The following is a 27140-nucleotide window of genomic DNA, read 5'->3' on the forward strand; positions in this document are numbered from 1 at the left end:
ATCTCCTGAAACGTGTTTTCAACAGAGGCTACATCGAGGTGGTATTCTTAAAAGGACTTTCTAAAACCCTCGCATCATATGATTAAAGTCCTTTTTCCGTAGGCCAGGGTCTTCTCTCTGGGGGTGTAAGGGAAGGGCAGATGAATCCCTACCTCCCTGCTTGGAAAAAGATCAGGTAACAAGACAAGGCAAGATAAAACGGGAAGGAAGCAGAAACTTGACATTTACATTTTGAATGTGGTAAAAAACTAGGCTTCCCCAAGTTTCCACTCTGTCCTTCCCACCATGGTTTCAGGGGATAGAAAGGAAGCCGCTAAAATAGTTTTGCAGAAAGAGTATACATAAGCCTGCTGTGAATCCTGTCGCTCCACGTCAAAGCTAGTCATCTGATTGATCGCATTGAAATATCTGAAAGATTCTCAGACGGCAGAGCAGTAAGTGTAGAAAGAAGGGTGAGTGCGTAGTCAGCAGCACTCACCAGAAGTGTGGGCCCACGTGGTCTGCGTCCTTTCCAAGGGATGGGGCTGGCCGGCCAAGGGTATTGAAAGGTGGGTACCAAAGACGTGGAGAGAGACACGGAGAAACCCCAGAGCAAAGACAGAGGGTGTTGACAGGGCTGCCGGGTGCTCAAGCGTCATCCTTGGGCTCTGATTCTACGTTCGACCCTCTTGACTTTGATCAAGTTGGCATAGTCCTGGACCTTGGGTAGACGACTTTCCCATAACAGAGTGAATTATGTGCCAGAACATCCATTATCGGGGCACCTGGGTGGCACGGTAGGCTAAGCGTCTGACTCTTGGTTTCGGCTCAGGTCGTGATCTTGGGGTCATGAGACCGAGCCCCACATCAGGCTCTGTGCTCAGCACAGCGTCTGCTTGAGATTCCCTCTCCCTCGGCCTCTGCCCCTCCCACTTGTGCTCTTTCTCTCTCTCTCTCTCTCTCTAATAAATAAATAAATATTTTTCAAAAACAGCAGAACATCCATTATCTCCTGCTTGCTCCCCTTTTTGAACAAAGCCTGTGAATATTTTCATGGTTGCTGCTCAGGGCTGTAGTGCTCGTAATGGAACAGAGATATTCTGGAATTAATGTCAATAACTGCAGTTCCCATCCTTCATTTCTGCGTCTTCCTCAGATTCTTGCAAAACTTCCAGGGGGTGGCAGTGGGGTGCCTATTGACATTTAATGCCATGTGCAAACTAAGGTGCAGAGAGACTTGGGTAGGCAAAGTAACTGCACGAGTCAGTATCCCAAATTAGTATGAGACAAGTTAAAATATCCTTGGAGTTCCACATTCTCTCAAAGAATTCCAAAAATTTTCTCTAGGTCCTTGATATTTTTTTTTTTTTGCTCCTAATAAAATAGAGAGCTTCAATAAAGGTGTAAACACCGACATTTGATTTATATAGAACTGTAGAAAATTTAATGTACCTTTTAAAATGGTACTTGGGATATAACTACTTGTCATAAAACTTCTTCTTTGGGCTTCATCGTTTGCTTGTTTTATGCTCCAAAATAACACCGGGCTATTAATAATATCTCCTTACCTTCCACCTCCATCTTTCCTTTCCTACTTCTCAACAGGTGAATGTGTTAGTCATCATAAGTATTAACATTGTGTCCAAAACTCCTTTTCCGTGGAAACTTAGTTTGGAACTATGATTAAAAAGAAATGTATAGAAAATTTAATATTACGAAGGCTTATCACTGTCAAATCCTACTGAAGATGATAATGAAGGGTCGAAATTCTCACGTCTGCTTGTTTGTTTTTTTTTCCAAAGTAGGAATATGCAGCAGGTAAACCCTAATATTAAAAAGCCAGACTAGGGATCCCTGGGTGGCGCAGCGGTTTAGCGCCTGCCTTTGGCCCAGGGCGCGATCCTGGAGACCCGGGATCGAATCCCACATCGGGCTCCCGGTGCATGGAGCCTGCTTCTCCCTCTAAAAAAAAAAAAAAAAAAAAAAAAAGCCAGACTATATTTTGGAAAAGGAGACACCTAGATATACTATGAGATGGCTCCAGTAGTATCTAAAATGAAAAGCTTTATCTATCCAAGGGTGGGGGGACCCACTAACGAGAGGCTAAAAGATAAGGAGCCATTTGTGACTAGAGGAATTTGAAACCACATGCTGTTTGGAAGATGCAGAGTTTGAAAAGACCAGGTACGTCAGACACCACGTCTGCTTCCTTGGCTGCTCACCGAGTGTTCCCTTCCCTGGTCAACATTGTGAGAGGGCAGTTTGATTAGTCCGCATTTATTTTCTATTAGACGTAGATTAGGAATTTTGTAGGCCTATCTGAAATTAATCCACGTGACTTCCCTCATCACCTGTAGCCTCAAATTATAATAAGTATCTGAACGTACATTTAGACTGAATGCTAGAATAATTGCAATAAACTCAAAGTCCGTTAAAAAGTGAGAATATATATAAAAAAAAAAGTGAGAATATAAATGCCCCTAGTGTACGTGTCTGAGTATCTCTGATTCCAATTAAATATATTTCCGTAATAATTCCTGACTCTAGGCAAGATTTAAAGACAAATGAACCTTAAAATTATGATTGTTGATTTGTAACGGCCTGGGTTGCCCTTCCTCGTATCAGAGACTAGGTCTGATGCCCAACCCGTATATAGGAGCAGAGCCGCCCAACGGGCTCCTGCGGGAGAAAAGAGCCAAACAGATAGCTGCATGTAAGCATCTGGGGCATCTTTCCTGATAGACATATGTACAGCATGTAAGAGGTGACTGTAAAAAGAGAAGTTCTGAAGAAATGTCTTGCGTGTGCATTTCTATGTTTAATCATAGATCGCCGTGTAATTTATGTAGTGGTTCTGTTATGAAATCTCTTTTATGTCTCAGATAAAAGTCAGGACAGAGGTGTGAGAGGGCAGGGCCCACACTCGCGCTGGAACAGGCACAATGTACAATTCGTTTCTTTCCCTACCGGATGAAATAATAGTATTTTAAGGAAATTTTGGAAAGCATTCTTTCTTGCCAGTAATCATTGTATCTTGGGCGCATTGTTGTTGTTGTTTTCCTCTGTGGATGGTAGAAAATCATCATGTAGCTATGTCTAGGCTTTTAAATGAATCTTCCTGAAAAGGTGGATCAAAAATAGTATTCTCGGGATTACTGAACAGCATCAGCTTCGCTTTGAAGTTGGGGTGTGAGCGCCCGGAGGTGCCTGATGGCACAGGGATGGGCAGGGCCCAGGAACCTGCGGACCATGGGGGGTCGTGCCCTGGGGTCACTTGTACCTAAAGTGGTGGATGGCCTTCCGGAAAATGTGCTCCATTTCTTCTCCAAATCTCCTTTAAATTGGGAGGTGATTGTATCTGTTAGTGGAAACGTGGAAAACCATCTGGTTTTATTGCCTGAAGGTAAAAGGGCAGCGGGGGGAACCTGGAGTTCTGGGGGTGCCCTGGGCTGCTAGGGACCGACCCCGCCTTGCCGGCCACCCAGGCCCCTCCCTGCGCTTGGGGACCCTCCGCCCTCAGGGGACCCTGCGCCCTCCGTGGGCACCGCACCGTCCAGGGGAGGCCAGTCCGGTCCCAGGCCCCGGCTCCACCCCGGCGAGGTGCGGCTGCCCAGGTGCTGCGAGCCCGTGACCCCCAGGTCAAGGCCGCTACTGCAGACCGCGCAGACCGGGGGCGCCCGGCACCAGGTCGGGCCTTGTGGCTCCCCCGGACCAAGCAGCTCCGTCTGCCCTTCACAGCTCGCGGCTCAGCGCCGGGTGAGGACGCACGGAGGGCGAGGGGGAGACGTGCCCGTGCACATCCACACCCCACATGCTCATGTACACCCACCCCCACATGCTCGTGCATATCTACACCCCACACACCTGTGCGCATATATACCCCACGCGCCTGTGCATGTCCACACCCCACGCACCCATGCACATCCACACCCCACATGCTCGTGCACATCTACACCCCACATGTCTGTGCATTTCCGCCTCCAACATCCCATTTGTCGACACTAATATGCACTCGGACCCCATCTGAGCGCGGCCCACCGCCCTGCACTTCACTTACAGGCGAGACGTTGAGGAACATCGAGTGACTGGCTTATATTTCTCTTACTGCGTTTTCATCACTGAAGTGACAAATCCGACCGCTGTCGTCATAGCTTTTGGATCTCTTTGAAAAGTGGAGCGTGAGGCTAGCCAGGACCCAGCTGGCACACCAGGCACAAGGGCCCTGTGGGAACGGGGGGTGCTCCTGAAGGGGTCACGCGCAGGTCCCGGGACAGACCCAAGTTCAGAAAAGGTCTGTGCGAGGAAGGGGCACCTCTGGGGGCCAAGGGAGAGGGGGCATTACCCAAGGGGGAGACCAACCTCCCTAGACGCTGCGCCTCCGTCCACAAGCTAGAGGAGCTCTCGTGGGCCTTTTAAGCCCCACAGGCAGGCATGGGGGCGCGATGGGCACAAATGGGGCGACCCCACGTCCTCGCTCCAGCCCGAGCCCACGAAGACTTCTGGGCAGAGCGTGCTTTTTAGAGATCACCGCAGTTGCTTGATGCGGGAGGATGCGACGGAGAAAAGGCAGGAAAGGAAGCCAGGAGCCTGATGAGCAAACCCTCTGGGTGACTCAAGGGAGTGACGAGGGATGGCCGGATGGGGAGGGCGGCGTTAGGGGCCTGGGAGGAGGGGTGACTTAGGGAGCGGGCTGGAGCTGAGGCCTAGGAGGCCGGGGTCACTGAGCGTGGCATGAGCAGATCCTAGGAACGCAGTCGACTTCTGATTCGGGAAGGTGAGCCGAGGACAGTGTCATCTGCCAAGATGGTCAGGAGCTCTGCTCCACGTGCCCGTGAATCGTCTGAGAGGAGTGGGAGAAAAATAACAAAATGAAGAAGAATTAGTAAATATTTATTAAATGCTGACTACAGGCCAGATGCAGTTTTTGAGTGCTTTAAGTGTATTACTTCATTTATCACCGGAAAAACCCTGTGGGCTCTATACGTGGCTTCTCTGGTTTATAAAGAAGCAGAGGCCTGTGAAATGTGGCACAATGTACACAGGGTCACCCGGCAAATGAGTTGCAAAATTGGCATTGAACCCCAGAAATCGATGCCAAAGCCTGGAAGCTTAAGGGACCAAGCTTAAGCTTGGAAGCCAAGGATGCCAAAGCTCCAGGGACCTCCGGCTCAGGGAAGCTGTTTGGCCCCATCTGCTTCTCAATCACGGTGGCCCTGCTTGTGCAGACACCCACCTGCTGTGCAGAGACCCACCTGCCTGTGCAGACACCTACCTGCCTATGCAGATACTTACCTGCCTGTGCAGAGACCTGCCTGCCTATGCAGAGACCCATCTGCTTGTGCAGACACCTACCTGCCTGTGCAGACACCTGCCTGCTTGTGCAGAGACCCACTTGCCCGTGCAGACACCTACCTGCTTATGCAGAGACCCACCTGCCTGTGCAGAGACCCATATGCTTGTGCAGAGACCCACCTGCTCGTGTAGAAACCTACCACAGCAGGTAGCCAAGCCCCCGCCTGCAGACATGCGTGTGCGTAGACTCAGGCTCACAGTAACACGATGAGACACATGTACATCAGACTAGCCCACGCAGCGTGCACATCCACACGCACACAGTGCAGATACACCTGTGCACACACACAACGCAGATGCACCTGTGCACATGGTATGTATTAAGTAGCAGGCATTTTCTTTCCAGGGAATAGATCTTTATTAATAGCACTCATAGGCCATCTCTTTCAGCTTGGCATTCACTAACTTAGAGCTCCTGACGCACTGGTGTGCCCACTTAGTGATCCCAATCCTCCTCATTATGTTTTGTTGTCGGGGGCGGGGGGACTTTTTCTATAGAACGTGCACAAATGGCGAGTCTCTGTCACTTCTATAGTGATACTTCTGACCCCGGGTGTTCTGTTCAATTGTTTCCCATCATTACTACTCAAACTAAACGTTCTAATTTTTTAGTGACAATTGAAATAAGATTTAAATTCCAGTTAGCCCTCCCCGCCCCAATGGTGTAGATGGTAGGTGTGAGAGCACGTGATCGGTGTGGCTGGCCCGTGGGCACGGACAATTCCAAGTCAGAGCAAAGAGTTGGGGTCCATTATTCTCAGGGAATAGAAAGCAAATAGATTCATTCTTCTGCACGTGGCTGTCCAATGTTCCCAGCACCATTTATTGAAGAGACTGTCTTTCTTCCAATGGATAGTCTTTCCTCCTTTGTCGAATATTAGTTGACCATAGAGTTCAGGGTCCACTTCTGGGTTCTCTATTCTGTTCCATTGATCTATGTGTCTGCTTTTGTGCCAGTACCACACTGTCTTGATGACCACAGCTTTGTAGGACAACCTGAAATCTGGCATTGTGATGCCCCCAGATATGGTTTTCTTTTTCAATATTCCCCTGGCTATTCGGGGTCTTTTCTGCTTCTACACAAATCTTAAGATGATTTGTTCCAACTCTCTGAAGAAAGTCCATGGTATTTTGATAGGGATTGCACTGAACGTGTACATTGCCCTGGGTAACATTGACAGTTTCACTATGTTAATTCTTCCAATCCATGAGCATGGAATATTTTTCCATCTCTTTGTGTCTTCCTCAATTTCTTTCAGAGTGTTCTGTAGTTTTTAGGGTATAGATCCTTTACTTCTTTGGTTAGGTTTATTCCTAAGTATCTTATGCTTTTGGGTGCAATTGTACATGGGATTGACTCCTTAATTTCTCTTTCTTCAGTCTCATTGTTCATGTATAGAAATGCCACTGACTTCTGGGCATTGATTTTGTATCCTGCCACGCTGCCGAATTGCTGTATGAGTTCTAGCAATCTTGGGGTGGAGGCTTTTGGGTTATCTATGTAGAGTATCATGTCATCGGCGAAGAGGGAGAGTTTGACTTCTTCTTTGCCAGTTTGAAAGATCTAAATGTGAGATCCAAGAGTCCATCAAAATCCTAGAGGAGAACACAGGCAACACCCTTTTTGAACTCGGCCACAGTAACTTCTTGCAAGATACATCCACGAAGGCAAAAGAAACAAAAGCAAAAATGAACTATTGGGACTTCATCAAGATAAGAAGCTTCTGCACAGCAAAGGATACAGTCAACAAATCTAAAAGACAACCTACAGAATGGGAGAGGATATTTGCAAATGACGTATCAGATAAAGGGCTAGTTTCCAAGATCTATGAAAAACTTATTAAACTCAACACCAAAGAAACAAACAATCCAATCATGAAATGGGCAAAAGACATGAACAGAAATCTCACAGAAGAAGACATGGACATGGCCAATAAGCACAAGAAAAAATGCTCTGCATCACTTGCCATCAGGGAAATACAAATCCAAACTACGTTGAGATACCATCTTACACTAGTGAGAATGGGGAAAATTAACAAGGCAGGAAACCACAAATGTTGGAGAGGATGTGGAGAAAGGGGACCCTCCTGCACTGTTGGTGGGAATGTGACCTGGTGCAGCCACTCTGGAAAACTGTGTGCAGGTTCCTCAAAGAGTAAAAAATATACCTGCCCTACGACCCAGCAATTGCACTGCTGGGGATTTACCCCAAAGATACAGATGCAGTGAAACGCCGGGACACCTGCACCCCGATGTTTCTAGCAGCAATGGCCTCGATAGCCAAACTGTGGAAGGAGCCTCGGTGTCCTCAGACAGATGAATGGATAAAGAAGCTGTGGTTTATGTATACAATGGAATATTACTCAGCTATTAGAAAAGACAAATACCCACCATGTGCTTCAACGTGGATGGAACTGGAGGGTATTATGCTGAGTGAAGTGAGTCAACCGGAGAAGGACAAACATTATATGGTCTCATTCATTTGGGGAATATAAATAACAGTGAAAGGGAATAAAGGGGAAAGGAGGGAAAATGAGTGGGAAATATCAGAAAGGGAGACAGAACATAAAGACTCCTAACTCTGGGAAACGAACTAGGGGTGGAGGAAGGGGATGGGGGGGTGCGGGCAACTGGGTGACGGGCACTGAGGGGGGAACTTGACAGGATGAGCACTGGGTGTTATTCTGTATGTTGGCAAATTGAACACCAATAAAAAATAAATTTAAAATAAAATAAAAATGCTCAGGAAAAAAAAAAGCAAATAGAAACAAAGAGGTTTAAACGGAGGAGTAACAGGAACTGATTTTGCTCCAACTGCCCCCCTCCCCGGTGTTCAGCGGAGAACACTTACCAGGACCAAAGAACTGAGAGCAGACACACCCCACACAACAAACCATTAAGGGGCGAGTGGAGTGGGCCGGCGAGGACGTCGGGGAGCTGCACTGGAGCAGGAACAGCGGGACCAAGAAAGTCCGGGAGGTGCAGGAAAGGTGACAAAGGAAGTGCCGGCAGGACCTGCTGGAGGACGACACGGAAGCCACGGAGGAGCTTAGACAGGGAGACTTCCTGAGAAAGGGAGGCGGGAGAGAAGTGGGGGCTCCAGCTCCCCCGGCCAGCGAACATTTCAGTGCATGTGACCTCCATGGGGTGCCCAGGGGCAGCGAGGTGCCCAGGAGGAGCAGTGGGGTGCCCAAGAGCAGCAGTACAGTGCCCAGGAGGAGGAATGGGGTACCCAGAAGTGGCAGGGTGCCCAGGGGAGGCAGGGTGCCCAGGAGGAGCAGGGTACCCAGGGGAGGCAGCGTGCCCAGGAGGAGCGAGGTGCCCAGGAGGAGCAGGGTGCCCAGGAGAGGCAGGGTGCCAGTGGAGGCGGGGTGCTCCAGAGGAGTGGGGTGCCCAGAGGAGGCGGGGTGCCCAGAGGAGGCAGGGTGCCCAGGAGGAGCAAGGTGCCCAGGAGAGGAGGGGTGCCCAGGGAAGGCAGGATCCCAGGGAAGGCAGGTGCCCAAGGGAGGCAGGGTGCCCAGGAGGAGCGAGGTGCCCAGGAGAGGAGGGGTGCCAAGGGGAGGCGGGTGCCCAGGGGAGGCGGGGTGCACAGGGGTGGCGACTAAGAACCCTAGGTAGTGGGGAGGGTCAAGGCCTCACACAAGTATAAGAGGTGCAAAGATAAAGAGGGTGCACAAAGCTCGACAGCATGGGACGTCAGCAGGCGGGTGTGCACACGGAGAAGCAGCATCTACAGGGACCTGGCGGGTGAGCGTGCACACGGAGAAGCAGCGTCCACGGGAACGGGGGCAGGTGAGTGTGCACATGAAGAAGCAGTGTCCGTGGAGACCTGGCGGGTGAGTGTGCACACGGAGAACAGCGTCTGCGGGGACCTGGGGGGTGAGCGTGCACACGGAGAAGCAGCCCCCAGGGGTACCTGGTGGGTGGGTGTGCACACGAAGCGCCCTCCCTGGGGACCCGGGCCCCCGCCACCTGGGCCGAGAGGAGGGGCAGGAAGGAGGGAGAACTCGGCCGAAGGCTGAGCCCAGGGGCGCCGGGCCCCCAGCTGCCGTCGGGACCCGGGAGAGAATCCGAGGTGTTTGGAGGCGCCGAGCTTTGGGGTCACAGGTGCCGCAGCAGCGGGCGACCAATCCCTGGCCCGGTGGCGACAAGTGCTGTGGAACCGTGTCTATTAAGTTTCCCCTCTGATGTTTTCTCATTTTATCTCTAAGGAAAAAAAAAAAAAACCCAACCTGCTCGTGTGTTTGGAGAGACCAGAACCGGTGTCCTCACTTCTGCACCAAGGAGCGAGCGCGTGTGGCACGAACCCTCGGGTGGGGAACGTCGTCCGAATTCGGCCGTTTTGGCCAAAGAACCGCCAACTCCGTCGGGCTCCCGGGGATGAACCGTGGTCTCTGGGGGTCAGTGTCAACGTGCCGTGGATTTTGCAAAGTGCCCCCCAAAGAATCACTTTGGAGCCTCCTCGGCGCCCCGCCGTTGCAAGGCCGAGCCCAGGACACACGGAGGGTCCGGGGGTGACGAGTGGCCGGGGTGTGCAGGAAGGCGCAGCTCGGCCTCGCCCTGCACCTGCACCTGCACCTGCACCTGTCGGCGGGGCCGCGGAGGTGTAGCCAGGCCTTTTGGTTTGGTTTTAATTTATTTGAGAGAAAGAGCACGAGCGGGGCGGGGTGGGGAGGTGGCGAGGGAGACGCAGAGTCCCTGTGAGCAGGGGCCCGGGGGGCCTGGCCCGGGGACCGAGCAGAAGGCAGGTGCCCACGGACAAGGCACCAGGCGCCCCTGACCCGGGCCTCGAGCCTCACCGTCTGCGTCTCTGAAAGGAACTGCTGCCGCCTCACGGGATGGTCGGGGCAGTGACACTCGTGCAAGGGCGCCCCTTTAACGCCGAGGCTTGAGGTTGACCGCAGGCCAGCCCTGTCCACTCCCCACTCGTGGGGGTTCCCGGAACAGCTGGAGAGAGGTCCCGGGCTCGCGGGGACCCTGCGTGCTCCCGCCTGCGGGTGGGCGTGCCCTGTGGAGCTCGGCCCTCCTCCCGGGCAGCCTTAGGACCTGTTCCTTGCCCTCTTCCATCATTCTTGGCAGGAGCCTTTTACGCGCATTAAAGACCCGGGACATCTCAGGGAATAGATTCCAAGTGAGCGTGGCTGACCCCCTGGGCCTCGGGCTCTACGCTCTGTCCCTGCGTTGAGACCCTTGAAGAGAACCGAGCTGCTCACGGCGGCCGGCGGCAGGTGACCCGGGCCCACCGTCAGCAGACCCGCGCTTCCACGAGTCCCTACAGGTGAAACGTGGGTGCTCAGAACATCCGGGCTCCTGGCTGGGTATTAAGAGGAGTGTGCACCGGACTTCACTGCTCCTCCTCCTCGAAGAAGAAGAAGAAGGAGGGAGGAGGAGAAGAAGTAAGAAGAAAAGACGAGGGAGGAAGAAAGAAGAAGAAGAAGAAAGAAGAAAGAAGAGAAGAAGAAGAACGGAAGAAGAAGAAGAAGAAGAAGAAGAAGAAGGAGGAGGAGAGAGGAGGAGGAGGAGGAGTGCGGGGAGGAGGAGGGGAGGAGGAGGAGGAGGAGGAGGAGGAGAAGAAGGAGAGAAAAAGGAAGGAGAAGAAGACGAAAAGAAGGAGAAGAAGAGGAAGAGAAGAGAAGGGAGGAGGAAGACAGTGAGGATGAGAAGAGGAGTAAGAGGAAGAGGAAGAAAGAGAATAGAAGAAGAAGAAGAATGAGGAGGGGAGAAGAAGAAAGGCCAATAAGAAGAGGAAGACGAGAAGAAGAAGGAGGAGGAGTAGAGGGGGATGGAGGAGAAGGAGGGGAGAAGAAAGAAGAAAGCAGCAAAAGAAGAAGAAGAAGAAGGAGGAGGGAGGAAGAGGAGGAGGAGGAGGAGGAGGAGGAGGAGGAGGATGAGGAGGAGGGGGAGGAGGAGGAGAGGAGGAGGGAAGAGAAGGAACAAGACGAGAAGAAGAAGGAAGAAGAAGAAGAACGCTCCTCCTTCTTCTTCTTCTTCTTCTTCTTCTTCTTCTTCTTCTTCTTCTTCTTCTTTTTCTTCACTTTCTCCTTTTCTCCTTTCCTAACGTTTAACATAAAGGAGAAGGGCATTCATAGGGGAAACTGCTGGTCTCCAGGAATAAATGAATAAAACCACCATAGTGATGGATGGATCTACCTAACTAGTCAAAGAAAAATGCAGAATTGGCATCTCTTCAAAAAAAAAAAATTTCAAGTTAGAACATAAGTTTCATCTATTTTTGTTTCTATCTTCTTAGAAGTTAATCTTTTTTAAAGATTTTATTTATTTATTCATGAGAGACACAGAGAGAAAGAGAGGCAGAGACACAGACAGAGAGAGAAGCAGGCTCCCTGCAGGGAGACCAATGTGGGACTCGATCCCAGGACCCCAGGATCACGCCCTGAGCCCAAGGTGGACACTCAACCACTGACAAACTTCTGTTGCTTCTGGGTGCCCCAGAAGCTAATTTTTTGTAGTCAATTCTTCTAAAGAGGCTTTATTGTAAGAATCACTTTTCTGAACTTTAGCAAATGTTCTGCAATGCGATCTGTACTACAAAACATACTTGCTCACCACCGTTGGCTTCATCTCCATTGTTTGAGATGCTAAAATCTTTATTACGAAATATTTTGAGGATGCTAAAAAGTAGGAAAAATAAACAAATGCTACATTCTCACCACCGAGACCCAACAAACGTGAATATTTTGACTTGTTTGTTTCAGATATTTCTATTATTTTTAAGAAAACAAGAGTTAAGACGGCAGGCGAAGCTGTCCAGGTTCTAACCCCCTTCCGGCCCCTCCGTGCACAAAGCCGACAGCCTTAGGTTTGTACGTTACCTTGTCCATTCATGTTCTGGTGATTATTCTATATATGTGCGCACGCTCGCTAAGTGGAGCGGAGATTCCAGATCCCCGAAAGTCTTCGGTTTATCATAGACGAAGGGGTTGTAAGGTGGGGACAGGAATTAGGAATGCTTTTACCAGGTGCGACCCCTCACCCGGCCGATAACTCCGTCTTAAGGAAGTTCCCGGAAAACACTACGGTGACCCAGGCACTGAGCCTACGCAGGTAACGAAGGGACCTACACCCTGGGAGGCCCGGGGGCTTCAAGGCCACGGTGACCCTGAGCGACGCCGCACGGGCAGCAGCAGCACGAGGGCCGCGAGCAAGGCTTTCGGCCCTGCGATCTGTGCCCGAGCCAACGGTCACCAAGGCCCTCTGGGAAGTGTGTGCGCAGAGTTGGCGCACCAAGAAATAACGATCGTCGTCTTTAATTCTCGTGACCAGTCTTGACTTTAGTTGACTCTGGGGTCCCGACGTGTCACCCAGCACCCATGCTTGAGCCGGGTTGTAGACAGGCGCCCTTTAGGTGAGGAGGACCAGCACCCCGGGACGATGCTCCCGCCAGAAGCTCACGCTGACTGGCGCGGCCGTGTGCTGGGCAGTTGCCCTCGGACGTTGTGGGGATTGGGGGGCCAGGCAGGAGCTCACGCGGGTTCAGGAGTCAGAGCGGGGGCCTGGGAGGTCGCTGAGCTGCACTCCAGGGTGCCCGGAGGCCGCAGGCCCGCCGCGGGAAGCAGGGCTGGCCACGTGGGGCCGTTGCGGTGACCCAGGCGGGCCTGCCGCTCACTTGGGTCTCGGCCACAGCTTCTGGGGGCAACTGGGTCCCCCCACGTCGGGCCGTGTCCCCATGTCAGCTCTTTGGCCTCTAGACTGAGGACAACACGGCGGGAGGGGTCAAAGGAAGTTGGCTGTGATGGCCGTCCCTTCGAAAATAGAGAAATCCCCCAGTTTCAGATACGGGGTGGGTGTCTTGTCACTTGTCCTGGCTGGTTCACCTGCTGGGTCTGCGCCAGGGACAGGTGATCTCGTGCAACTAAGCAGGCTATCGTAGAAGCCACTCAGTGGTGTCACCTCAGCGCATGTGGTCACGGGAGGGTCCCCGGCCGACCCCCGGGACTGGCAGGTGCTTTTCCTCTGGCCGGTTGGCCAGGCCACCCGGGCCACGTGCCTCCCTGTCCCCTGCATCAGCCGGCTGCTTTGGAGCCTGTGCCCCCGCAGGGTCCCCCCGGCAGGGGCCTGGACCGTCTCGCTGTCCCGGCCCCCAGGCGATGCTGGCCGCCCCGGGGGTGACACGTATGGGGTACGGTGGCCATGCGTGACACCTTGTCCTCAGCCTGAGCTCTCACGCTCCGGGCTCATCCCTTTACCCCATAAAGAGAAGGAAAGTGACACCCCAACTTCCCCCTAAATCACTTCTCCTACAGGGCGTGCTCGCTGTCCCCCGACTCCTCTGGCCGTTCCCGGCCTGTCAGCTCCCCGGCCCTGCCTCTGACACGCGCACCACCGAAGCTGCACGCACTCATCGGGCCCCGTCATGCAACGCACAACCACTCTGCGCCGGGCCGCGCGAGCCAAGCGGTGGGTGTGCACGCTGACACACGGGGTTGTGGGCCCGGGCTGCGGCAGCACACGAAGGCTCCTGCCGGGCCCACGGGGCAGCTCCCACAGGGACTCCAGAAGCGCTGCGGGGACGCGGGACACCACCAGCCTCAGACCTCTACGCCGGGTCGGAGCTTGTCCTTCAGATCCCCGCAGTGTCCCCTCTGGGCCGTGACACGCGCGCCCTCGGATCCAGAGCCACAGCTTCCTTACAGCATCTCTGCTCTGCAGGCGCCTCTTTGGCCCCTGGCACCGCGCTTCTGCCAATCTGCCTAGGAAACCGGGGGCTCAGCCTTCCCGCCCTGTGCACGCGCCTGAGCTGCCCCTGCCTCCCGGGTGCCCCTCACCCACGCGCTACCCCACAGCGCCTGCTGCTGTCGCCGGGCCTGCCCTCGCCACCTTCCTCCCCTGTGCCTCAAGCCCTTCTCCACCTGGTGCCAACGTAGACTTCAGGAGTAGGGCCCTACTGCTGCTGCAGACCCCGTGGGGGCAGGGGGCAGGGCCCTGCTGGTGCAGACCCCGTGGTGGAGGCAGGGCCCTGCTGGTGCAGACCCACGGGGTGGGGCCAGGGCACTACTGGTGCAGACCCCATGGGGAGGGGGGACTAGGGCTCTGCTGGTGCAGACCCACAGGGTGTGGGGTTTTAGGGCCCTGCTGCTGCAGACTCAAGGGGTGGGGGTGGAGGGCCTAGGGCCCTGCTGGTGCAGACTCAAGGGGTGGGGGCCAGGGCCCTGCTGGTGCAGACCCACGGTGGGGGTCAGGGCCCTGCTGGCGCAGACCCACGGAGGGGGGGTGCTAGGGCCCTGCTGGTACAGATCCACGGTGGGGTGGTGCAGGGCCCTGCTGGTGCAGACCCATGGGGTGGGGGGGGCCAGGACCCTGCTGGTGCAGACCCACAGGAGGCTCTCATGGCCTCCGCATCAGGTCCCAGATTCCTGCGAGGCCCTCCCCTACCTGCCCCCACCCTGCTTCTGCAGGCCCAGGGGCTCCTTCCTGCGGTGGGCGCACCCCGCCAAGGCCCATCCCTTCACCTTCTTTACAAGGACCCTCACCGGAAATATGCTTCGTGTTTTTTTCTCATTAAAAATCTGCCCCACAGTGTTCCCAGGATGGGCCAAACCCTCAGCCTGCTTTGACATCTTGCTTCTCTGATATCCTCAGCCTGCGCCAGGCACTTGTGCGGACCAGAGTGTCAGTGTCGAGGCACTTGCCACCCTGATGAGTACCTGTGGCTGGCAGAGGTTGCACCAGGCGCTGGCTAAGTGCTCCCCATCCGTTTGTCTCATCTCTCCAATTACATTGTGAGTTTCCTGAAGTAGGGATTCTAGTTGGGATTTTTGTGGGTTTTTTTTTTTTTTTTTTCTGATTTTCCTGGTGTCCAGCCCAACCTATTCCACAGTAGATGTTCAGTGAATCTTACTAAATTGAATTGAATTGGTCTCAAACTTGGCAAGACAAAACAAGATGAATTCCAAGGAAAACTCAGAAAAATAGGAGAGAATTAGAAAGCTGAGTGTCAGACTGATTCATATGGAAACTTAAGCACCGTGATCGCACGTCAGACCTTCATCACAGCAAATTTCTTCTCCCATTTTGCTGCAGCACAGCTTTCCAGAGGGAAATAGATTTTTAAGCTATGCATGTGTGAAGAACTTAGCAACACAAGGGCAGTTAAAATCCCACACGCTTGGTCCATAATATATAAAAGGTAATCGTCCAAAGCTTAGTTTTTAATTCTGGAAAATACAACTCTTTTTCCCCTCCTCCTTCACTGGTCGAGCTTCAGGATCCTGCCCTTTTGACAAGCATTTGAGCAATGAATTATAAAACAAAGAGGACTTTCTCCTGCTCCGGTAGGAACAGACGCCTGCCATCTTTCTTACTAGATCAATCAAAGGTCATTATTTCTAGGCCTATTTTGTTAAAATCTTCTTTTAGGAAGAAGAGGAAAAAAAAAAACGTCCCAGAAGCACAGTGGAGATGCCGTGGGCTGGAGTAATGAAGTGAAAGAGGTGTTGCGTCCGGTTGCCCAGCTCGTGGGGTCCTTGCAAGGCTCTAACAGGTCAGTTTTTGTTGTTTTGTTTTGTTTTGTTTTGTTTTGTTTTGTTTTGTTTTGTTTTAACAGGTCAGTTGTAAGAGCAGGCTCAGCGTTCGATGCGCTCGGCTCTGTTGGGGTGAGATTTCCTTACACCAAACAGAAGAACTTTAGTCAAGTCCTAATGAACAAAGTATTAACCACTAGACCGTGAGGTTAGGAAATTGCTCAAATGGTTAATGAAGAACCGAGATCAGCAGAGCTCGAGCCAGGGCTGAGAACACCCAGGTGGAGTAGAAGCAAGGCAAGACGTGACCATGGTCCAAACAGGCAAGGAGGGACCTACCCGAGCGGCGCCAGGGTCAGAGTTCGAGACAGACCTTCAATTACCTGTCATCCCCACGATCGTTTTCACATTTCCTGCCCCCCTTTCCTTCTTGACGCAACCACTGATCTGCTTTCGTCACTATCGATTCATTTGAATCTTCTAGAGTTTTACATAAATGGAATCACGCAATATGCATTATTTATTGTTTGGCTTTTCTCGCTCGACATAACTACTTTGCTTTCCACCCATGTTGCTGTACGTATCTGTAGGTCATTCCTTTTGTTGATAAGCTGCTTTCTCTAGGCATGATTATTTTGAGACTTACCCATGTTGTTGCAGGCATCAATAAGCCATTCTTTTTTTTTCCTTGTTGAGTAATATTCCACGATATGGGTATAATGCAATTTGCCTGTTCACTTGTTCGTGGACGTTTGCCGTGTTGCCAACTTGGGGCTATTGCTAACGAAGCTGCCATAAACATTGGTGCATAAGACTCGGTACAGAAATATGTACAAAGAGCTTTGCTCTCTCCTTAGTAAATAAGATACCTAGGAGAGGAACAGGGAATCAAAGGTTAGGTGTACGTTTAGGAATTTAAGGAACTGTCGAACTGATTTCTGAAGTGATTGAGCCATTTGACGTTTGCACCTGCAGCGTATGCGAGTTCCAGTTCCTCCACGTCCCCATCAACACCTAGTATTGTCAGACTTTTCAACTTTAGCCTTTATAGTAAATGACACATTGTGGTCTTATCTAACACTTTTCTGATGAATGTTGGGATTTAACATTTCTTTCATGTGCTTATTCTTCATCTGCACGTCTTCTTTGTGAGTCAGTTGTCCATATATGTAAGGTTTTTTTTTTCCTGGACTCTCTCGTGTTTTGTTCCTTATTTGTCTATCTTGACATCAGTAACACACGATCTTGAAATCCAGTAGTATTAGCGCTCCAACTTTGTGCTTACTTTTCAACTTCTTAAATATACTTTCGGTCTTTGACATTTTCATATGAATTTTGGAATTAGCCTGCCATTTTCTAAAAAAACACCTGCTGGGATTTTGATTGGAATTGGAACCCAAAGACCGATTTGGGGTAAATCATCATCTTCATATTAAGCATTTTGATCCATGAACATGCTATAATCTTCATTTCTTAGTAAGTATTCTTTAATTTCTCTCAGTCATATTTCATGATTTTCAATGTACACGTCTTACATATCTTTTTTTTCCAAGATACATTCCTAGGTATTTAGTATTTTTTTTTAAGATTTTATTTTTTTATTTGACAGAGAGCAAGAACACAAGTAGGCAGAGTGGCAGGTGGAGGAAAAGGGAGAAGCAGGACCCCGCTGAGCAGGGAGTCCAATGTGGGGCTCGATCCCAGGACCCCAAGATCATGACCTAAGCTGAAGGCAGATGCTCAACTGACTGAGCCACCCAGAGAGCCCAGGTATTTAGTATTTTTAATGTAGCTGTAAATTGTGCTGTTTAATTTCAATTTCTGATTGTCAGTTGCTAGTGTATAGAAAACAATTTATCTTTTGCTTTTGACTTTGTATTTTTCATTTTTACTAAAAATCACTAGTCCTAGTAGTGCTTTTGTAAATTCTATTGCATTTTCTGCATAGACAATAATATGGTCTACAAATAAAGACAGACTGGGTGTTTTTTATTTCATTCTCTTACTTTGTATAATGAGGAAAAAAGTAGTATATATTTACCCAAGTGGTAGGCCCTCCATTATCCTTTAACATTTCTTGTCATATAATCTGCTGGTGATGAATGCTTTTCAGCTTTTGTGTGTTTGAACAATCTTTGTATTACCTTCATTGGAAGATATTTTCACTGGATAGAAAATTCATTTGACACTTTTTTTCCCTTTCTGTGCAGGTAGTACATGCATCGCTTTTTCCAGGACATTGGTTGTTATCTTGATGCTTGTTCCTCTGTACAATATGACTTTTCTCCTCTGACTGCTTTATTTATTTATTTATTTATTTATTTATTTATTTATTTATTCCTCTGACTGCTTTAAAGATTTCCTACATATCACTGGTTTTGAGCAAAGTGATTATACTGTGCCATGGTGTAGTTTTCTTCATGTGTTTGTGGTTGAGGCCCTATTATATTCCTGGACCTTTTACATTCAAGGTTGGAAAATTTTCTAATGTGATTTCTTCAAATCTTTCTTTTGCTCCTATCGCTTGAGAACCCTAATTACCTGTGTATTAGTCCACTTGATTTGTCACAGCTCAGTGATGCTTTCTCCACTGGTTCTAATTTATTTTTCTGTCTCAGGTTTCTTTTGTAGAATTCATGTTGCTGTGTCTCGAGACTCATTAATCTTTTCTTCCTCAATGGCTTATTTGCTGTTTATTCCATGCAGCGTATTTTTCATGTCATGCTTCGTAGTTTTTATCCCTAAAAGTTTGATTTCATTGTTTTAAAAATATCTTTCCTGTCCCCACTTAATTTTTTTAAATGTGGAATACCACTATAATTACAAAGATAATCTTTGCTAATGTATCTGTGCCAGTTCTGGATCTATTCCAAGCGATGTATTTTTTCACTCTGAAAAATTTTCACATTTTCTTGCTTTTCAGCATGACTGGTAATCTTTGATTGGATGTTAGACACTGCAAATTTTCCCTTGTTGAGGGCTGGTTACTTTGTCTTGCATTAAATATTCTTGAGCTTTGTTCTGGATGCATTTATATTACATAGAAAGAGTAGGATAATCTAGGGTCTTGCTTTAATGATTTGCTTGGATGCCTGTAGAGCCATATTTATTCTATGGCTAATTATCTCTCACTACTGAGATGGGACTTTCTGTACTCCACCCACTGCCCTATAAATTATGGGGTTTCTAGTCTGGCTGGTGAGAACAGCACTATTTCCAGCCTGTTGTGGGTACTAGATATCGTTTGCTCTAATTCTTTTGAGTGGGTTACTCAGAACTTTTCTGAACACTCAAAGAGGATATCTTATATATCTGTTGAGCTCTTTATGCATTTCTCTTCTCCATTTCATACTCAACACTCCGTTTTCTGAGCTTCATCTCTTCTAAATATGGAATCCAGGCTCTACTTAGATTGTGTCCGTTCACCACATTCTGGTAGCTCTCTCAAGGAAATAAGCTGGGGAACCCACAGGGCTCACTTCATTTGTTATCAGCCTCTTGAAGACCACTGTCTTTATTGCCTAATATTCGGTGTCTTAAAAAAAAAATCATTGTTTCAAACACTTTGCTGTTATTGCATATTTCAAGCAGAAGGATACATTCCAACTCCATTATTTCAACTTGGCTGGAAGTAGAAACCCTATTTTGCATTTTTACTGTTGATAATAAACACATAGATTGACAATTTTTTTCTCATGGAATTAAAGACAAGACCTTCTAAGTTCTTAGACTAAAATGAAATTGAAAATAAATATATTTGTAAGACTCTAGCCTGTCCTCAATACAATATCTATCAAAGATAAATGAGTTCACACACAAAATAAATTAATATAACTTTTGAATATATACCAAAAAGATTACTAAAGAAATAACTGATTAGAGAAATTCAGCAATATATTAAAATAACATGTCATGACAAAGAAATTAAGAATAGTTTAGGAAATCTGTTAATATAGCAGCTTTCTTATAAAGTAGTTAAGAGCATGGACTTTGAATTTAGACAAACCTTGTTAAAATCACACTTACTTGCTGTGTAATTTGGGGTATGTTTCTTAAGATCTCTGATGCATAGGTACCTTTTCTTTTTGATGAAACTTCCCTCATTGGTACTATGAGAAGAGCAAAGGAAATATTGTATTTGATACACTCAGCAAAGAAGTTTTGGGTGCCACAGATTCTCTTTTTTTAGTTACTTTCTAGAATTGCATGAGAATTGCAAAATTAGTGATCAGCTACCATCCTTAACTCTCCACGGAGATTTTTTTCGGTGATGTGAACTCAGCTTTGACTCTGTACACTCCCAGTTTAACAAATGTGGATTCAAAGTTAAAAGGTTAAGGGTCAGGCATAAAAGCATTTTATAAATCTAACACACTATTATATTATTAGACCACAAGTACAATTTGATAGTTCACTCAGATATTTATAAGACCTGAGCTCTAACTGCAATCTGCAGATTCAATCTATATCCACTTAGAGCTAAATGAGTACTTAGCCCATGATAATCCAGTGTCCTCCATCCCAGTCAAGAACAGATGGCCTCCTTTAGAGTAGTTTCTCCTTATTGGAATCATTTCGGACAATAGTTTTTGACTCATTTAACTAACTCATAATCCATGCATGTGTTAACTCACACATAGAGTGAATAGATATGCACTGACACCTAAGGAAACACTACCCAGCTGTATGCAAAGTGTTGAGTGGGATACAAAATAGCATATTTGTTCTCAAGAAAAAATGGACGTACAAAGAGAAAAAAAAAACAATAAAATAAATGAAAAATAGTGTTATAAAATAGAAAACACAAGAATCAAAGTAGGTATCATGACAAATAAATGCTGGGCTCAGACGAGGGAGGTCTGCCGTGGGCCGGTGTGGTCAGGGGAAGCTGCACAGGGGAGGTGATTGCTGAGCTGGGGTTTCCAGACTGAGTGTAGGACTACCTGGATGGCTCCACTGGGTTAGGCGTCCAACTCTTGATTTTGGCTCAGGTCATGATCTCAGGGTCCAGGGATGGAGCCTTGTCTTGGGCTCCTCACTGAGCAGGGAGTCTGCTTAAGGATTCTCTCTCCCTCTCCCTCTGCACCTCCCCTCATTTGTTCTCTCTTTCTCTCTCTCTCTCTCTCTCTCTCTCTTTCTCTCTGAAAAAAATAAATAAATCTTTTAAAAAATAAAACAAAAAAGGCTGAGTGCAAGGTGAGCCTATGGGACATGAAGATATGTCAGAGGAGCACTATGATGTGAGCAAAATCAAGGATGCCTGAGATTCATGCCACTACATTAGCGGCAATGAGTGGATGGTGGTCGGCCCACATGGCTAGTATAGATTAACCTGTGGGAGAGTAAATGGGGATAGGTCTGGAAAAATAAGTTCAAATTCAGTATTTTATTCTGCAAGCACTGAGGAATGTGGCCAAGATTGCTAGCTGACACCTCTCTTGATTTCCCCTTCTCCTATGGTCATAGAATCTCCTGCTTTAACTAGATACTTGGGTTTCTGGAACAAGAACTCTCTCCCCTCCCTCTCATAGCTGTGAGACGTGAGCGGCAGTGATGTGTGCTTCTGGGTAAGCCCTTAAAGGGGAGAAGTGTGCCCGCCCCCCTTCTACTTCCCCCTTTCTTCAGCCCATATGAGGAATAGAGTGAGCCATTTGGGACCACATGAGCGAGGGACATGCCGTAGCACAGCAGTCGCAGGAGACAAGGGCTTGACTCCTTGGGCTACTCACACAGATATGTTTTATGAAACACAAACTCGCTTCTATTTTGCTTAAACCCTGTATTGCAGCCACACCTGGGTGCTGAGCTGTTGCTTCCCCACAGTCCACACTTAGACAAGGTCTGGGATGGCTACTCACTTCCGACCTTCATTTAGCCCAACGTGCCACATCCATGACAATACACGTGTGAGCTGGAAAGCTCTGCCTTAAGAGAGCTGCTGCAGGGTTTGGATAAGGAAGTGGCATGATAGGAATTGTGTTTTATAGGACGTGAGTGATGCAGAGCGAGTCAGTGCTGCCCGGGGCTGGAGTGGGGATTTAGGGATCTACAGTAAAGGCACACGTTGAAACTTTTAGAAATGATGAAATGCTCTGTATCTCAGCTGTGGTTGTAGTTATAGGTGTATATATATTTGTCAAAACTAGTACTTAAAATACGTGAGATACATGTGTCGATGAAAGAGACTGGGCAGCTCAGTTGGCTATGTACCTGACTCTTGGTTTTGGCTCAGGTCATGGTCTCGGGCTCAGGAGACGGAGCCCTGTGTTGGGCTCCCCACGGAGCCCAGAGTCTGCTTGAGATTCGCTCTCTCCTTCTCCTTCTGCCCCTCCCTCTGCTCTCTCCCACTCCAAAACAAATAAATAGATAAATAAATAATAAAATCTTTTAAAAAAATGAATTTGGCTGTGTGTGTGCAAGATAGGCCAATGAGAGGGAACAAGAGGTGGGAAAAGACAGAAATGTATGACTTCAATCAAAGTTTCTGATTATTTGGACTTGTTCTGGGAAATAGTAGGAAGAACAAAATTAGATAGAAAAAATACTCATTTTGAAGGGAAAAAATAACAGGATTTGGAGGCAGATTGGGCCTGGAGCTACTGAGTGATGGAGGAGGATTTGGGTTTTCCCTGTAAGGTCGCAGCTGAGGTGCCCTGTCCCCGGGGTTGGAGGGGTTAGAGCCCCGCCACCTGCTGGTTCGATGCATCTCCTACACTTCTCTGAATTACTCTTCTGTCGTGAGATGGGGTCACGACGCACACAGGGTGCAAAGAAGTTGCAAAGAGCCGAGGAAATCGCCGTAGGACCCCATGGACCCCGTGGCCCGGCGCCCAGCGGGCGCCCGTGAATGCACGAGATGGAGAAGGATGCGGTAACGTGCCCTAAGAGAAAGTAAGTGAGTTTTCAAGACGGGCCGACAGCCTCTGCCAGACGTGTTCCTGGGAGGCGCGTGGAGGCAGCAAATGGGAGCTCAGTAGCTCACGGGTCCGGTCGGAGGAGCCTGCTTGGAAGTGACAGGCGGAGGACGGGCAGGAGGCTGGGTCGACTCACTGGCGGAGGGGGGGGTTCAGACAAAGGGGAGCTCTGCATGCGCTTCTCCTCCTCCTGGCTTCGGCCTCAGCCCGATCCCGTGAGGCTCCCTGGGCCGCAGGCCATGCTGCGGAATCTGGGGCCTGTGGGCCCGCGAGCCCCTTGGGATCCCCGCCGCCCCAATGCCTTGGTGTGCACGGCCGGCCCGGCCTGGGCTGCCCCAGCCGCTGCCCTGCAGCAGGTCTCCAGGTAGGGCCCCCCCACCTGCCCCAGCCGCTGCCCTGTGGCAGGTCTCCAGGTAGGGCCCCCCCACCTGCCCCAGCCACTGCCCTGCAGCCGCTCTCCAGGGAGGGCCCCCCACCTGCTGCCCCACCCGCTGCCCTGCAGCAGGTCTCCAGGTATGGCTCCCCCACCTGCCCCAGCCGCTCCCCTGCGGCCGCTCTCTGGGGAGGGCCCCCCACTTGCCCCAGCCAGCCTTCACCTCTGCTGCCTCTCGCTCCCCCATCTGCTGCCAGTTCTTGTGGATTCGCCCTGTTGTCATCGGGCACATGCATCCCCCTTTTCTCACTTCTCTCTTCCTGGTGAGGATCCTCTCTCCGGGCCCAGCCACAGCAGCCCAGCCGCCCTGCCACAGCCTGGAGGGTTCTAGAACTGCGCGGTGCCCGGTACCTACCCAAGGTAAGGAGTGGCCGCCCGTGGAGGTGGCGTCGTCGCCGCGCCCCCCTCACCGGCACCGCCTCATCACTGGTTCATCCGGTTAGATTTCTGAGATGCGCATCACTCCACCTTCTGAAGCTGCCTGCATGACTCCCCAGTTGCCTTACGAAATGAAGTCGGAAAACCTGAAGTTCCATTTCTGTTGCCCTGGTTCCTCCCCAGCACCCCGTGCCGTCCCACCACATCAGGGGCCCAGCTCCGCCCCGGGTGACACCCAGTTTGAACTGCAGAGTCACGGAGGGCTCTCCAGGCCACGTCTTCGGTGCAGTGGCCCTAAGCCCCCACCCCTTCTTGTCTCCTGCCCGCACCGTGACCATGACCCCGCTCACTGCATCTTCTCTTCCTCGTTCTACGTGTGGCTAGCTCAGTGTCCCTCAAGCAGGGCTTGAAAACAGACACCATCTCCTAGCGTCATTTCTTTTCCTTTTTTTTTTTTCCCCCCTTTTTTTTTTTTTTTAAGATTTTATTCATGAGAGAGAGAGAGAGAGAGAGAGGCAGAGGGAGAAGCAGGCTCCATGCAGGGAGCCTGACGTGGGACTCGATCCCAGGTCTCCAGGATCATACCCCAGGCTGAAGGCAGGTGCTAAACCACTGAGCCACCCAGGTGTCCCCACCTAGTGCCATTTCTGAACCTTCCAGGCATTCTGAATGGGCTGTTAACTAGACTGAAAATCATCTTCAATGTTGACTTCCAAAAGTGGGGACTTCTAGAAAAGAAAGCTTTTGAAAACTCCCAAATACTTAGCAATTTTGTTTGCAGCTCACCCGAACAGTGAGCTCCCTCAGCCCTCCCAGCTTAAAGACACGCTTTCAGGTCTCTTGCAGTCTTACTATTCCAAGTGCACTGCACCACAAGAGGCGTGTGTAGACCTCGCTGTAAATGTCATTTGTTCCCATTAGCCAGTGTAGTGTAGAGAAGATGACGGCCTCTGTTTATGTTGGCTATTTTAGGGTACTAAATCAGGTCATATATCAAAGCAGCCAAGTCTAAAAATGTAGAAATTGACTTTTATTTATAATTTGAGGATTTCTTTTAACTGAGGTCAACACAATATATGCTTGTTCTTTCTGTGACTGAGACACATTAACGAAAAAGCAGGCATTGGGATAATTTGATCATTATCCAAATAACTCAAATAACACTCATAGCTGTCTCAAATTTAGGTGAAATTACAGGGAGGTGGGTGTTGAGATTATAAAAAGGGATGCTTCTGGTTTCGATTGAGCAAAGGATTTACTCAGTTTTCCATCGACTCGATGGAAGAGATAAAATTGGGCAGTTGATTTCAAACATTGCATTTCTTAGATTCATTTTCTCCTAAAAAATTACGTTAAGAAATGGGGACGTGAAAGCGCACTGAAAAGACAAAGTAGCACGAATGTACATATTTTATATTATAACGAACAACCATGTTATTTCTCATTTAGCTGAGAAACAAACCTGAAAGGTCCACGGGCATCTTTTTGTCTTTCCTCCCATCCTCTTACACATTAGGTCCAGAGTTTGGAAATTATTATTGTTAATGATTTTTTCTCATATTTCTCTTTTTGCTCAACATGTTGAGAGGTAAAAGTGCTTATAATGTATAGAAATTAGACACAGACTAATTATTACTCTCTAGAAAATATTTATTGACACATTTTAATTTTCTTTCCATTTCTGAGAGATAAACGTAACACACAAAATACAGTAAAATGCACGCTCCCCATTTCAAATAAATATATTTTACTCTTGTAAAAAATTTAATAATCTGTGTCATTCACCACAGTATCTTAATCAGTGAAATAAAACAAAGAAAATCTCTAGTTAAATTGTCACTTATTTTAATGATTCTCATGGCATTTTGCTGGAGAAAAGGAACACTGTTCTCTGTAGAATTATATTCAGACTCGCGGACTATTGCCTCTTGTTTGGAGAAGACAAAAAAAGTAAGCTCATTTTAAAAAGTGTCGAGCCTCAAAAGAGCCTTAGTTTGGGAGAAAGGTAGCAACCGAGATTTTGCTGAATGAGCGACATTATGTGCAAGCGTTCTTGTTAATACTTCCTAGAGACCAGACGACTATTCTGAATTACAACGATTCCAACGCATCACACAGGCAATTTTTCAAAATTAGTGGTTAAGTATTTAAATTAACGGTTATGTACGTAATATGAGCCCGAAACGGAATTTTAAAGCTCTATCAACAGGAAAGGTTAAAAATAATGGTGCTATACAGGACAAATTTATCCTTTTCACTCACAATGATTATTCTTAACGTTATAGAAACTGAAATCTACTGAATTACACAGACTCAGCACAGACTCTTATATACACATAGATCCCTGATCAGTTTAAGACAACGTGGTAATTTGCTCTTATAAGTAGTAAGAATATTTCAGTAACCAGAAAAAAATCACATTTAGGTAGTCACCCAGCTGCAGGGTTTTCATATGTAAAATCTACCCACTTTCAAAAGAACAGGCCACCAAGTAATACGACTCACTACATAACCCTGCCTAGTTTCCTGCGTCAGGAGTCCACTGGTACCTGATACACTAGCAAGCTTATGGAGGCCAGCGGAGCGTCCAGCTCGACTGCAGCCCCCGCGCCGTCATAGCACGGCATGTTTACGTGGATGCAGAGATGCTGGTCACGCTGTGCCACAGCATAAGCCTCGGAGCATAACTGTGTTCAGGAAACATCTCATGCAGGCTATAAAGTGGGTATGACATCTGCCCTCAGCATCATAAAGGGCGCCAACCACTGCCCAGGTGGCGACTTACAAAATGAAACTTGTCCCTCTTCACTTGAAAGGGTAGAAAACTACACGCTCCGGCATTCCTTGATGGCGACATCTTTATCTCTACGCTTTTCTGAAACAGATAAGTGTGCACTCAAAAATTCACAAGTCCAATAAAACAACTCTGCGGTCTCCTCCGTTGACATTCTTCTATAATTCCTCCATCTCAAAGTGTGTGGTAAAGCTGTTTGCCATTGACGTGTGTTCAAAGATCCTCGACAGGCTCGGTTTCAGCAGTTCCACTGAGTGACAGGACAGATGCTGAGACGTGTCATTCTTCAGGGACATCATTTGGTCTGTCCCGGGCTCCCTTCTATCATAGTAGAGAGCCCAGAGTAGAGTGATGGTGAGAATCATGGCCAAGATCTGTGTCACTCCAATGGAAATTCCCAGAAACCTCAGCACCTGCAGTTGCTTGGTTCCTCTCAGAAAGGAATACATTTTCTTCCCGCAACCCTGTAAAAGGAATAGCGCGGCATTAGGTTCGATGTGTTACAGAGGGTCCAAAGTAATGAAAACAAGTGACGTGTATGAGTTAATGGAACCAAACAACTCGAATCCTAGAAGCTGAATACGGTGATTCTCAGCAGGGAGCACCGATGAGAAACCAAAGGGCAGATGGAAGTGAGCACTTTGTGAAAAGCCTGCCCAGGTGATTCTGATGAGCTTTCCCCTTCTTCCGTCTTCCTCACAACCTGAAATTGAGAGCCACTGGTATAAAACACAACTAGAGCAGGGGGTTGGTGATTTTATTTTATTTTATTTTTTTTTTGGAAAGGGCCAGACAGTAAATCTTTTAGG

The 27140-nt window shown here is 48.7% G+C and overlaps 1 protein-coding gene and 1 long non-coding RNA gene across 6 annotated transcripts in view; both read right to left on the reverse strand.

The window, feature by feature from the left end:
• Positions 1-1568: 1568 nt before the first annotated feature.
• On the reverse strand, positions 1569-19923 carry LOC119876982. Of its 2 annotated transcripts, XR_005369813.1 has the most exons (5): positions 19839-19923; positions 16459-16681; positions 4037-4819; positions 3260-3337; positions 1569-1656 (listed from the first exon to the last, which is right to left on the reverse strand). It is a non-coding gene; the product is annotated as an uncharacterized LOC119876982 (long non-coding RNA). The 2 variants fall into 2 exon arrangements; XR_005369812.1 differs by lacking the exon at positions 16459-16681 and having other exon boundaries at positions 1575-1656.
• A 5442-nt stretch (positions 19924-25365) lies between these two features.
• Positions 25366-27140, reverse strand: part of TSPAN12 (tetraspanin 12) — a 64893-nt gene continuing 63118 nt past the window's right edge. For all 4 annotated transcript variants that reach the window (XM_038557478.1, XM_038557479.1, XM_038557480.1 and 1 more), the window contains exon 8: positions 25366-26795. In XM_038557478.1, coding sequence (XP_038413406.1) covers positions 26490-26795 — 306 coding nt within the window. In that variant the 3' untranslated portion in view covers positions 25366-26489. The remainder of the gene's footprint in view (positions 26796-27140) is intronic.

The sequence above is a fragment of the Canis lupus genome, chromosome 14 (genome assembly GCF_011100685.1).
Source record: "Canis lupus familiaris isolate Mischka breed German Shepherd chromosome 14, alternate assembly UU_Cfam_GSD_1.0, whole genome shotgun sequence".
Taxonomy (NCBI): domain Eukaryota; kingdom Metazoa; phylum Chordata; class Mammalia; order Carnivora; family Canidae; genus Canis; species Canis lupus.